We start from the raw sequence: 15,007 nt of genomic DNA on the forward strand, positions 1-15,007 counted from the left end.
ACGACAACGATCCAACAAAAACGGCACTTTTGTTCCGTTTTTGTTGGATCGTTTACACGATAACGTTCTGATTACGATCTGTGTTTACACAGTAACGGTGCACATCGAAAACGTGTAATGCTCTCACTGCGCCTAGTTGGAGCTAAGTTCTTTGAAACTTTAAAAGTGCGCATGTGTTTAAAAAAAAGTTGTACTTGAAGGCATGTGGATTTCCGTGAGAGAACACGCATTGTGTGCGTCTGATTAGGGCGCATGCAGTTGGAAAAAGTGGGATAACTTTGCCGAAAAACCTTGTTTGAGCTTTCACGGTATCTGTAGCGGCCCGGACTGGAAGCTGTTATTGTTTTTACCTTGGAATGGCCAACAGTCTGTTATTCCTATATCAATTTGATAAAATAGGAGTTCCCGCACGTCCCATATCCGTGTCCTCTGTTACCTTTTTCAGCAGTTAAAACAGTTTTATCCGTAGCTAACAAGTCGTAACCTGTTTTTCAAAGCCGCCTTCAAACGCAACATGAAAGTTGAGACGCTCACGCTGGGTTTACACCTGTACGGCAGCGAAGGAGACCTGCTGCTGCTGCGCAGGTGTGTGTTAGAATCATGGCAGCAAACCAGCAAAACGTAAATAACTGCACAGTTTTTTCCCCAAACTAACCGACTGAGTTGAGTAAAGCTGTTGGATGCAGGTGATGTTAGCTAAAAGATGACTAGCTAATATCAATTCAGCACGTTAAGCTTGTTAACAAGTAGCCTGAAGGGTGCTGGTGTTGTTGTCTATGTTCAGCTACGTAGACTCATTTTGCCCCCCAAAATAAGTCGTCTGGAGCCGGGCTGGTCCGTAGTTCTCTAGATAAGAGCGCTGAACAAGCAGCCGTGTATTTTGCCACCTGGGCGGTGCGGAGCGGTGAAGAGACGCTGAGGGAACTGTATCTGATGGGGAAACAGTAACACCAGCATTGTGAGTAGTTTCTTCTTCTTCTGTGGATTGTAGGAAGCAGCTATGTTTTGCGTCATACTATGCATGAGCTGGGGATTCTCTGGAAGAAAAGATCCGTTTTCTAGGTTTACACGACAACGGAAAACGTTGCGTATCAGAAACATCGCACTCTGGAATCCGTTTTCAATCTGTGCCGTTGTTAGAGAAAACATTCGGTGGTTTCGTGTAAATGCGCACTACAAACGCAACAAAACTCTTCCGTTTTCCCCCGAAATCGTTGTCGTGTAAACGGGGCCTGACTCCGCCCCCAGAATCACAGATTCCCACCTAAGCGAAGTGACAGAAGCCAAGTTATTTCAGGACTATTTGCTTTCCACCTGTTTGAGATGTTTACTGCTCTTGGTAAGTAATTTTTTTCTGAGATGGTTTATAACTATTATTTTGAGTTGAGCTCAACCTGTATGACAGACATCACGTTCGCCACACGGCTCGGTGTTAGCATTTTTAGCTTAGCATGCCGAATGTTAGCGGAGTATAAGTGTTGGAAAAAAATCAAGCCGGTGAACATTCAATCAAATTATTGTCTAACTTGAACAGATCCGTAATAATCTGGAGTATGTTTTTTCATGATGTTGAACGTTTACATGCATATTGGTCAGATTTATCAACTTTTCTGATCGATTTTTTTCCTTTGAAAAAATGTAAAAGCCTTTTTCACCGATTTGAGAGCATTATTCCCGCTGTTGTATCTTCTTATATACGTTTTGCAGCATGTTTTAATCCTTTTATTGCCTTTTTGTATATATATATATATATATATATATATATATTGTATATATGAGGATGAATCGCCAGTCGTCAGCCTAACCTCCCCCTCCCGATCCCTCCATGGATTCTTCAAAGACTCAAGCTCCAAAATGATTATGCAAGTGTTAATATCTCTGAAACTCTACATTTCTGTAATTGAGGCTTGTTGTTAGAGTTGTAGTAAAATGTAATCCTTTGTTCCATTCCTCATGTTTTTTGTTTGTTATGATCCAGAGACCGACACTGGCTGTCCTACTCACAGACTGAAGACTGTACAATGCAGTAGAGGAGCATGTTGGTGTCTCCGGCCAAACATCACAAACAGCCCAACAACCTGAAGACAATCTGTTAGTGAGTGGATGTCTCTTTGGTGGAGTGCAGAGAGGAACTGTCTCTTATCAACAGAAACAGAAACTAGATAAGAAATGATGGATCTGAATATCAGGTTGGTCTGTTATGGGTTGTACATATCTGGCAATCTACCTGTTAAAAGAAAATGTACTCTATCATATTACATGAACTGCATTGCATTGATACAGGCTTTACTTTCTACACCTTGTACTTTGAACAATTTCATGCATATGGTATTGAAGAAAAATGTATTAAGCATACTGGATTTTGTATTGCACAGCTATGTTATACCTTTTAATAAGCAATATGTGAATGGAAGTGACATGTGAAACATGCACATTATTCCACGTTGTAATATGTTTTGCAATTATGGTGCACATTTTGAAATAAATGCATTTGAGAAAATCATTGCCTCTTTATTAAATGTTTATTTTACAAATAATTTTTAAAAGTTCAAAACAATAAAGTACCTATTTAATGTTAATTACAAATAACTTATGAAGTTAAAGAAGTACTCTGTGAGAGATATTAAGATCTAACACCGAATTAGTGTTAGTAAGTGTTAAATTATTAACTCCAGCAGATTTGATATTTGACACTTTATAAGAGTTAAGGTACTAACTCTCCAAAAAGAGTTAAATTAACACTTTCCGGTGTGGACCCATATAGACACTTTAAAAGTGTTGAAATCAAATCTGACAGTGTTAATCTGGGCCTCCTGGATTTGCTGTGCAGTAACAGTTGGGGATGAGACAGGCATTGAAAATTATGTTGATTTAATAGAAAAAATAGCAAATTTCTGAAGAAGAAATTAGGAAGGCAACGTTCACAAATGATATAAAGGTGCAATGGCAACTCAAATTAAAATATCCAAACACTTATTAATACAGAAGGAAAAATAAACATTTGAACAATATAAATGAAAGGATTACAATAGATTATAAAACTTGCCTCTCCCCAGTGGAACGAATAACAAAAGGGAAGAGGAAATTAATAACTTAATATTTATAATAGTCCTGGAGGACCTTGAAAAAAAGAAGAAGAAAATAAGGCGGAGTTGGAGGACCAAACCCCTTATAGTAGACACAGAGGAACACAGCAACCGTCAAGTAGAAGCGGAGAAATACATGAAAAAACACATTTTGTGGAAATATACAACTATTAATGTAGACCCAGTTACACAAGTCCTAAGCGTAGCAGTGACGATCCAGCCAGATTTGCAGCAAAGTCCATTCATTTCATTCCCACCATAGCAGGGAGTGAAATTAATCTGAAGGACATTCTTTAAACAGACGGTAAATTGCGAAAATACCTGCTACATATTGAAAGTTCCAATTGTTATGGATAAATGGGCAAATATATTTACTCAGAACATTTAAAGATCTGCGTACAATTAAAATAAGCAAAAATATCCAAGTGGAGATTTTAAATTTAGGACATAAACATGAGGTAGGTATTTTACAGGCAACATAAAGCCATGTTATGGCACAATCAAGGAACTTTAGCTGCATTTGCATTAAATATAAAATGCTGCAAACTGAATTTTTGAAAAGAAATTTGCTTAATGCAATTTCAAAACAGCTTTTTGGATAAAAAAAAAAACCTTTTTGTGTTACAATGAGGTAATTTTTCAGTTGCATCTAAAGTGTTTTATTGGAAAAACTGTGTTCGCATCACACGAGTCACGTAATCAACACAATGATGTTACTGCTGGCCAAAAAGACAACAGGAAGAATTGAGAGAATGATGGTTTGTTCTTGTGTTTTTCAGACAATGTGCAATATTCTTTAAGCAGAACACGTTTCACAACCGTTTCCTTAAAATGAGTCGTACTTTGTCTCCCAGAAGCAAGTTTGGTTCATCAAAATTTAACCAACAAGTCTAAATTAGGCTGTTAACAAGGCAATAAATGTAATAAAGCATATTAGAGAGGAAGATTTGACAAAACCACAGCCAGCTCAACCTCACATCTCTGGATACCATCTGAATGCAACAAAGGGGAACTGATGGAATGAACTGCATCAGCATCATTTACAATTAACCACAAGTGTGTGTCTTCGCCACACTCTGCGGCGCTCCTTCACAATGAGGGGCTGACACCGCTGGATCAGACTCCTGCAGGAGAGAGAGTGAGAGCGCAGCGGCAGCAGAGCAGCCATAAAACTCAGCCTTCATTATTGCTGCTTTGTCCTTTGACTTATCTGGGAAACCTGGCACACCTCCGCTTTGGAGCGGAAGAAAAAGCCATCGATGTGCATCAGCGGTCAGCAGATTGCTGCTTTTCCTCGCTCCCTGGGAAGACACCAACTGTCTGTCGTCTTTTTTTTTAGTAGACCCAATCTGTCTAAAATTCACATTTAGCAGCTTCACCCCATTCAATGACGTCTTCACATGACCGTCGGACTGGAGGTTTCCTTTACCCAGTATAGAGTCAGAATGTCTAAACGTTTTCACTTTAAAACTACAAATTTTTATTTTGTTTTGTTCTTGTTGAATTGTAAACTGGAAGGGAAATGATATGGAAAGGTTTGAAGTTTTTTTCACAAATCTGAAAAGTGTTGCTTAGATTTTTCTATTTTATACTTTCTAGAACCGGCTTTAGTGTTTAAAGGTGCAGAAACTTATGCATATTAAGAGACCTCTTAAAATGATCAGTTTCTCTGATTTAACTCTTTATAGGAATAATGTTTGAGTAAAAATGAACATTGTTCTTTAATTCTATGAATTACTGACATGTCTCCAAAATGTCAAACAAAAATGTAATATTCATTTGCAGAAAATAAAAAGATGAAGTGCTTTCAGACCTCAAATAATGCAAAGAAAACAGTTTCATGCTCATTTAGAAACAACAATACTAATGTTTTAACTCAGGAAGAGTTCAGAAACCAATACTTGGTGGAACAACCAGGAGGTTTTCAGTGCAGTGGGCTCATTTTTTCCAGAGGTGTACATTTTTATTTTTTTTTTACATATTTGTTAAAACTGTCGCCATGATTATCTGTACAATATGAGACAGATAATCTGTGAAAAGATTGATCTCCTCTGCCTGCTCCCTTAGCTACTGTTGCCGTCTGAAAAAAGCTCCTGCCAAAGAACAACCAATCAGACCCAGGAGACGGGTCTTTGCGCTGCCAATCAATCTCATGAACATGCTGCTAAATGTGCTAAGAGTGGAGAAACAACTTACCATTACAGGAAAACCGTTTATTCACCGTCACCAGTTCTAGCTGCGAGAACAAGAGAGGAATGAGCAGCGCCACATGGAGGAATGATTGACATTGCTAAGACCCGCCTCCTGGCTCTTATTGGTTGTTTCGAGTTAGAAGGCAGAGGAGCTAATTTTTTTTTTATTTGTCTCATTACAAACTGTCACAACATTTCAACAAATATGCAATAAAACATTTTTTTAAATAAAAATCACATACTGCAGCTTTAAGAATATTGGAGACATTTTTATTTAAAACTCTTTAAATAAGTTGAGTCTCAGCTGGACTGGATGTCAAGTCTTGCAATAGAAACAGTTTTTTTCTGGATTCTGTCTTGTATTCATCTTCCAACCAGCCATAAACAAGCTGTCCTGTCCTGAAAAACATCCCACAGAAGGATGCTGCCATCGCCATGTTTCTCTGTGAACACCGTGTTTCCATGGTGACCTTCAGGGCAAATTTCCACTTTGCATTGAGGCCAAAACGTCAAATTTTGGTTTCATCAGGCCAGAGAAACCAAACTTCTACTTGGTTTCTCTGGTCAGATCAAATGTGGAAAAACAGCAAATTAAACTTGTTTTTTTTGTTTTGTTTTGTTTTTGCCATTCTTTCAGTAAGAAAAAATTTGTAAAGATTAGTTTTGGTCTCATTTGACCAGGATAAACTGAAACAATTAATCAGATTTATCATTACTGAAATAATTGTAAAATAATTTAGTAATCGATTAATCGTTAACTGCAAAAAAAAAAAGGCAATTTGCAGAAAGAATAACACAATCAGAGTAGTAAATAAGCAAAAGCTGTACAAAATTATATACATTTTCCATTTAAGATAAAAAGAAAATCCTTCTTTGTAAATATGTTCATTTGTTTCAAATCCTGTTAAAAAAATTTAACAATTAATCAGATAATAAAAATAAATAGATCAGCAGGTCAGTCCTGCACAGTACTCATGTTAAGTCGAGCAGAAAGGGTTGAGCTTTTCACTTCCTGATGTTAAACAAACTGTGAAACACAAGAAAACAGCATATTCTTTATTTCTTTAGTAAGTGAAAAATATCTACAGGATCTGGAGATATTTCACTTTAAACCCAAAACTCTTCTTTATCAGCTTTTCCAACAAATCTGTGCACATTTTTCACACCTAACCTTTATTAATCAATGTCAATAAAATTTCTGAGGTTGGGAGATAAGCGAGTTCACTTCGTGCTTGAGGTGAGCAAAAGACTCACAAGGTCTGGCGGCTCAGAACTCCTGCCAAGACTTCATCTTTTAAAGATGCACTGCAGCGTGAAAACAAGTCGAATTAAAACCACTACAAGCTGCACCAGCAGGGACAAAGCAAAAGTGATGTTTGAACTCTTGGTGCCGTCCAAGTCGGGGAGATTGATGTCCAAAGAGGCTCAGCACACACACACACACACACACACTGTTATCCTGCCGTCTGATGCAGAAATCCAGCTTTGATGCGCTCATAATGCACCTTTAGAGCTGAGGAATTTAATTAAACCTAATTAACATAACATGGAGGTTAACCGCTGCAAACATGCACAGTGAGACTTCTGCGTCGTCGTATCCGAGCGCAACACTAATAAGTTATGAAATAAAGCCGCAGTGAACAGAGACACTTTAAACTGAATTACTCGCTCGACTGACTTCAATATTATTTCCATGTCCTCCCTCAAATTATTTCAGGAGGGGATACCCGTCTCCTCTTGTTCCCCTGGAGCCAAGACATTACTTCCAATTAAGGTCATATCACTGAAAAGACGGCGGAGGAGAATCCCGCATCTAGGCGAGTGAGGAGTTTTGTCATTCCTGCAAATGGGGTGCAGATGCAGGGAGCTGGATTCCCCGTAGGAGCCGCCTGGCTGCTGGTCACGCTGCATTTCAGGAATCTAATGCAGCACAGTTTGCCAGCGCAGGTGAACAGATGACAGGGCTGAGCCGTGTGACAGAGTCGGTTTATCACAGTCAGCAGCCTGACCGACACGGAGAAATATCCGAGAGCCGGTTTTCTGCAGAGGGGTGGGATCTTCTGTATTTCAAGGAGGATGAAGGAGTTTAGATGAAGGTGTTGGACAAACTGCAAACAACTGTTAATGAATAAATCCCCAGAAGGCGGGAGGATTTCTTTCTCTCTTTTTTTTGGCAAAGCAAGCAGAACTGAACTGGAGGCGAGAGAGGGCTCTTTCATTCGCCAGCAGAGCTGTGGGATTTTCACTCAACCAAATGAGGGAATCGATAAGGTGCACAGTTGTACAAAGTCCGCAGGGAAACAATTAAGAGAGGGGATGCAGCCATGAAGGAGACTTTTAGACAGAAGCTCTCCGTCCTAAACACCACGATCATTGCAAAGCATTGCACCTCCTCAAGGATTTACAACACCATGTCCACTTCAGATCAGACTGGAGTTACTCCTCACAAACTCTCTCTTTTTTCTCTTAAGTTGTCCAAAAAAAAAATTTGCAGACAAAAAAGAACAAGTCACACCAAACACGATCTGCAGAGCGCGCACCACAACTAGGTTGTGCAGGATTCAGGCAGTATTTAAAATTCATAAATTAGACTCAGGAGACCTCCTTAACTCCATCTTCTGTGTCTGTGAGGCATCCAATAATAAATCACACGAAGAGAAATGAGTGAGCTGATGCACGCCGTTGCTGGATTTGCATACTTGAAAACCTCCTGAACCCCGGCTGTTGATGTAGATCACAGACGTAGACGTTAATGAATAAACCGCTAACGTTGAAGTGGGTATTTTACATGCAGACCTCAATATATAAGCTATAGGCTGATTTTAATGATTCATTATAATTACTCACAGGGGAAAGGTGCTGATTAACAAGGAACCTATATGCATTATCTTGTCAATATTTCTCATTGCCTCAGTAAAAATAAAGGTCATCGTTAGAGCAGAAAGTAATTTCAGATGAAGAGAAACCAAACGGCTGTAATGATTAGATACAGCAGATTGGCATCGATTCCCATCTGAACCAAAGCATTGCATTGGATTTTCTCTACTGCAAAAGAGAGAATAAAATGGCAAAGACACCATGTGAGACCATAACTAGAGATTACTTTCTCTTTTTTTAGCCCTCGAGGTTATGACGAGACAATGCAGCAAAAGCCTTCGTGAAATGAAAGCCCAGCTGCTTTAGTCTATCGCTGCAAGGCTCCCCTATCTTCTTTTCATGCTCCCCATCACACACAAGAAAATTACATCACAAAAGGATCCTGTACACTTAGTTGCCGCCTTGGGGAACAAGCAGCATCAGGAAAACGCGAGGTGGGGGAGCTATACGGGCGACATGATGTAGAGTCAAAGTAAATATGATGAAGAGCACTCCTTTTCTTCCCGGCGCGCCGAGGCTCCTCAGAGGGGATTTACCAGTAAATAACGTGTTAGGATTCAGTGCAGTTTTAAATATGGAGCATGAGCCACAACACAAACATTTCTGGTATTAAACTGGGCTTTTTGGTCGGATTTTATGCAAAAACAAATGTATGTGTGCTGCTTTAAAAATCATAATTTAGCATAACACGCGCTATCCTGAAAAGGAAACTCCAGGGATGAACCAATTAGTTGTTTTTTTTGTTTTGTTTTTTTTTCCGAGCTGCAAAATTCAAATTTTAATCAAACCTATTATTTTCAAAGGATCATAGCACCTTAAAGAAAAACTGATATTTTCATTTCAAAATGTATTTGGGTCTGTATGTATTCAAAAAAGAAAATTATTAGAGTAAAGTCCTAATATTACGAGAATGAAATGACAATATTTCGACTTTCTTGTAATTTCACAACTTTATTCCTGTAATATTAGGACTTTATTCTCATATTATATAAATTCTATTTTCGTACAAGTTTATTCTCGTAATATTAGGACTATATCCTTCTAAAACTCCAACTTTATTCTCGTGTTTTTCTGACTTTATTCTTGTACAACTTTATTTTTGTGATACTATGTCTATTCTCGTAATTCTGTGACATTATTTGCATATTATTTTGACTTTATTCTCTTACAACTTTATTCTCATAATGCTTATGACTTTATTCTTGTAATATTATGACTTTATCTTCATTACTTTTACTTTATTCTCGTACGAGTTTATTCTTTCAGTTTTATGACTTATTACTTATTGTTTTCTTTTATTATTATAGTCCTAATACTCCGTTATACAAAAGAAAACAAAGGGGTCACAAAATTGTACTCATTTATGCATGAACGCTTGTGTCAAATGAAGTGCATCAAAATATATGCTGATGCTTTTATAGATGGAAAACAATGCAAGTTCTTAGTTTTGTTGACTTTAATAAATAGAAATCAAATTTTCAGTATTTGATCTACCAGTTCCTTGATCACAAACAAGAAAATCTCAGCTGATTCACTGGTGCATCTTTAAATAATTAACTCAAGCTGCGGCTCAAAGACAGAGGATGAATGCATCTATAACTAAATGCATCAATAATGTTTCTGCCATGTAAAGGAGCAACAATCTCAACAGATTTGCTGCCTGAAGTACATTGATTTGCCACTGACGTGAGCCGACATTTGCAGGTAAAAAGGTCGTCTATAAACCCTGCAGCCTTCTGCTGTCGTTTCCGATAGAGAAAAAAATACCTCAGGATTATGAAATAAATGATTTCTGGCAAGTTTCATTTGGGTTTCATCATGTCAGTGAAAGCACTAAAGACCTGAGTGCCACTTAATGTCAAGGAGTTTTCCTCAGTAATACATAAACTAGGTATTCAGAATAAAAACCAATACTCTGAAGTAACCGAAGCTGCAGCTGAGTAAATATGCAGAGACTCTGAAACTCTTCTAAAAAGAATAAACGTTTTATCGTGAATTAAGCGATTTATATGGTACTGAACATTCAACATTAAAGAAAGAGATTTAAACAAGTGTCATAACTGGTATAAACTGCAAAAATGAATTCTAAATATTACTCATTAAAACAATCCACAATTAAATCAAACATATTTTTGTTATTTTCAATACTGTTGTTACTTCTAGCATAAGTCTTAGCTAATCATTTTGACTTGAATATAACTCTTATTCTCATTCTTTGTGCAAATGGTAAGAACGATATGTTAATATATGTAAATTAAATAAAAGTTATGGCTCTTGTTTGATGTGGGGTTGTGAAATGTTTGGACTTTCAGCAAGAATTCATAAAGTTTCAGCTACAGAGCTGCTGCTAAAATCACACTTGTTGTTAGACTTTATCTTGAGAAAATTGTTGCTAATTGGCCACAAATATTAGATTTAGAAGTCAGAAAACAAGTTTCAAAAGAATTTAAAAGTTTAAATCCAGCTTCAACTTGTTTAGATAAAGCGCTAATGCTAAGGTCAAACATGCTAGCAATTATTCAGTTCAAAAGAACTTTGAATAATTGTAACAATAAAAAATTGATCGACCCAGCGACCATCGGCACCAACCGACCAGGGATGTCAAACTCATTTTCATTCTGGGCCGTAATAAAAGTCTGAATGTTCTTAAAGGGCTGGTTGTGCCAGAATGTACTGATAAAACCCATTAAACTGTTAAAATAATAATAAGTAGCTGTTTGTTTCAGCATTCAATAAGTGTTTCTTAAAATTAAATAATCACAAATCAGGGAATCTCCAGGATTTTGTGATTGTTTTTGTGTCGTTTTTTTTGTAACACACTGTACAAAAAAACAGTATTTTTTGTACACCCATTAGCAATATTTGCGCAAATGTGTTAAGTGTGACTTTTTATTAATCGCAGTCTATATAACTCGACATCAAGTACGGCTGAGGCAAGAGTCACTTAAAACAAACATTTTTGGCCAATTTTGAGGTAAAAAAAGTCATTAAAATCTGAAAACTTTGGGGATTTTCAACTGATTTTGTGTGAATTTGGATGTAATTTGGAGTGTAGAGGGCCACATTAAAAAGCTGCGGCGGGCCAGATTTTGCCCCCGGACTTCGAGTTTGACACACGTGCGATAAACAATGGTTGGAAACTGCTACTCCAATTGTATTGATCCAGTTCTGTTTGTTTTATCATTGTATCTGTAACATCCTCTGTAGCTCTGCAGATTAAAACCTGCAAAAATGCTGAGCGGGGGAAAAACATAGTATTAACAAATGCATCTCACATTATGAGCAGAGAATAAAGCTTAAAAACAAAATATACAGAAGAGGATCATTGAATCCTGACTTAGGCGGCATAATAATTAGACTATACCTCACACTTGCTAGTTTGTATCATTTTTTTAGTCTGAACTGCTTAAATTTAGTGCAATTTACAAACGTCCTGCTTCATAATCCCCATTCATTGACCATTCACCTTTGCAGCAAAGGGCTAATCAATCATAGTGTGCAGGCTGCCCCCCCTCCTCTTTTGTCAATGTGCGCGTCCATGCTGGAGGGGACTGGCTGCTGGGACTAATTATCATCCAGGAAAATTGAGCTTTCTTAACGGTGCAGGGAAACACTGCGAGGCTGCATGGGACAATAAAGAAGAAGAAGACTGGACGTCAGAATCACAGCACAGTGCTCAGGGGCAAGCCTGTCCGGAAGATGGACAGCAACGGGAAAAGTGTCAAGAAGCGAAATCACCAATTTCCCCCGACACACGGGAAAACCCCCCTTGGAGAAAACACACACACACTCAAACCTCTGCACAAGGAAGGGAACCGCAAAGTAGTGGATTGAAGCCCACCTACCAGATCCGTGGTCATGTTTTGTTGAGTTGTGGCAATCATGGTGTAATCCGCAACAAGCTCCGCGCTGCCGTGTGTAGCCTCACAAGCCGCCGAGCAGCTGCACTGTTGTTTGGCGGAGCTTTTTCTGCATGCTCCGCTTCTCGCAAGTTTGTCCTCAGCGGGTTGGTGGTCCTGCCTCTCTCTCTCTCTCTTTCTCTCTCTCTCTCTCTCTCTTTTTTTCCTTCTGGCTGCTGATTTGGTCGGAAATTAATCGTGACAAGGTGTTGAGTGTAAATAGACATACAAACCGCTTGAGCAGGAATGATGAACAATCAGTTTTGATGAAAAAACATAACGTTAAAATCCAATAGCCAATTTAATTGTCATAATGCCGTTTTCCTTGGAAACGTATTATCATAATACAACCAAACAATATCACCAGGTAACTCTAAACCAAACCGAGCATTCAACAGATTCACGCACCCATTTGTCCAAATCGGTGCGTGAATAACAACTTTCTTTAGGTGGATGGAAAAAAATTAAGTTATTATCTTTAGACCTAAGGAGGAATGCTCTAGGGTGCGTTCCCACTGCAGCCTGAAGTGACCCAATTCCGATATTTTTTGACAATGCGACCTGTATCCGATCTTTTCATGGCAGTGTGAACAGCACAGGTCGGATTCTTACAGGTCGCATTCATCCGAACTGAACGTCACTGATTCTCAACAAATCTCATTATTCTGCGTCCTGATACGAGCAAGCGGGAAGAAAAACAACAACCATGACGGACTATATGAGGATTAAGTTGTTAATTTGCTGCTCCGGCCGGACAACAACTTCAAATATGTAAGCTAAGCTCCACCGTTAGCCTCCATGTTTACTTCCGCAAACACGGAGCACTTCTTCTTCTTTTTATGGCGGTTGGCAGAACACTGAGAACGCTGACGCTATTGCGCCCTCTAGTGCGCATGCGGGATACTTTCAAGTCGTTTGCCCGTTCACACTGCAGAATGCATACAGGTCGCATTTAGTGGCAGTGTGAACGGCCCCGGCAAAAAAAATCGGAATTGCCAAAAATTCGGAATTGAGCCACTTCAGGCTGCAGTGTGAACGGACCCTAGAGTCAATGCACAGCTTAATTTTTTGCAGCCAGAAACCAGCGATCATATCTGAACCTTCAGAGCCACATAAAGACAGCTACAAAGTCAGCCTTCTATCACCTGGAGAACATTTTCAGGATTAAACAAACACAACCCAACACGATTTTGAGAAAAATCCAGGCATTTATCTTTAGTTGCATTGATTACTGCAACGGTGTCTTTACAAGTCTGCCTAACACATTGATCCTCCAGCTGCAGCTGATCCAGAACGCTGCTGCCGGCATTCTGACTAAACCCAGGAAGACAGAGCACATCACTCAGTTCTAAAGTCCCTGTAGCTCAGAGAATAGTTTATAAATCACTGAACAGCTTCGCACCACAACACAATAAAGATCTGCTGTTGTCATAGCAACCTTCCAGACCTCTCAGGTCTTCTGGTTCTGGTTCTGCTCTGCATCCCATGAACCAGAACCAAACATGGAGAAGCAGCATTCAGCTACTATGCACCTCAAATCTGGAACAAAATTCCAGAAAACTGAAAAACAGCAGAAACATTGAAATTATTTAAATATAAACAAAAACCACACCTGTTTAGAGCTGCTTTAAACCATAATAAACGGAACTTTAACCAACATATTCATGATGTTAACGATGACAAGATGCAATATCTGTTACTGGTTTTCACAGCTGTTGACTATATGCTGTGTTTAGTTTTCTGCCAAATGTGGCATTTTGTATGTACTTTAATAAAGGCCAGTGAAGATCAATACTTGTGTTCTTCTCTGATTTCAAAATGTCCAGACTTCATGTACATGTTTTCTACAAAGTTTTAAAAATGATCATTAATAACCCATTTTATCAACATTTATGAGCAGATGTTAGTTAATTGCAGTCTAATTTTCAAATTTGTGCATTTTGTTCTCAGTTTGTTGTGTGTTTATAATGCATAGTGTTGGTAGCTTAGCTAGCCTCATCTCGGATGCATCTTAGTTTGTATTTCAAACACTGCACTCTGATGTAAGCTGACCTAGATAGAGGTAGAATGATGTTTAACATACTTATGAAAATTACTCTTTCATCATTCATTTCAGTGTAAATCTCCGTGATTGAAGCTTGACATTAAAGACTGAATATCTGACTGCACCCAATGGAGATGATTGGATTTTTTAATTTATCCCGACAGGATAGGTTGGAAAACTGAATTAGGACGAGGAACTGTGTGAGATGAGTTTCGTCCTATGCGTGTTAACTGAGTGAGGAAGTACTGAGGCTTAACTCTGCATCTCTGTATGTTGCATCTGTATTTTATAAGCAGTTTTGGCTTTACTAGCCTCAGGGGCAACAGATGGAAATTAGCCAGGGGCAGTATCTGGTGCAGGGCATATCCTCTCTTGTGAGAATAATGTTCCTGCACATGGTCTTGAATAAATGAAGACAAACTCAAACCTGAACACAGTGCTGTACAATACAGTGACTTTAAAACTTGAATCCCACATAAAATCCTTTCCTCATGTCTTTACCTATCACTTACTATGTTAGCTGTTCTATTAGGGTTATAAAGATCGCTCAAATGAGTACCCTTTAACAAGATAACAGTATTATAATTCGACAATGTGCAGTTTCTGTTCTGAACTGACAAAGACTCAATTAATTTACAGCCTTTTATTGTAACTCTTACTTTTGCAAGTTTATGAAACTGACATCAGTCTTTCACCTTCCTGTGCGGTTAGTGTATACAACCAACTTATATTGTTATATTGTATTCATAGAAATTTCAAAGAAAGTTCAGATTTCATAAACATAAAATAATGTAGAATGAAAAACAATTAAAATGTAGTAATGTATAGAAATCTAGATGATTCAAATCTTATACAAATGAGACAAAAAGGTATACATTTTGACTTAAAAAAATCAATCTAAAACACTTT

General features: G+C 38.2%; 1 protein-coding gene across 1 annotated transcript in view; it reads right to left on the reverse strand.

The window, feature by feature from the left end:
* The window catches only part of LOC103467786 (inactive dipeptidyl peptidase 10), a 54,070-nt gene extending 41,884 nt beyond the window's left edge, over window positions 1–12,186 (reverse strand). The window contains exon 1 of the mRNA XM_017305915.2: window positions 12,001–12,186. Within this exon, the coding sequence (XP_017161404.1) occupies window positions 12,001–12,039 (39 nt within the window). The 5' untranslated portion in view covers window positions 12,040–12,186. The remainder of the gene's footprint in view (window positions 1–12,000) is intronic.
* Window positions 12,187–15,007: the final 2,821 nt, after the last annotated feature.

This window comes from Poecilia reticulata, chromosome 7, assembly GCF_904066995.2.
Source record: "Poecilia reticulata chromosome 7, P_reticulata-male-v2, whole genome shotgun sequence".
Lineage (NCBI taxonomy): Eukaryota > Metazoa > Chordata > Actinopteri > Cyprinodontiformes > Poeciliidae > Poecilia > Poecilia reticulata.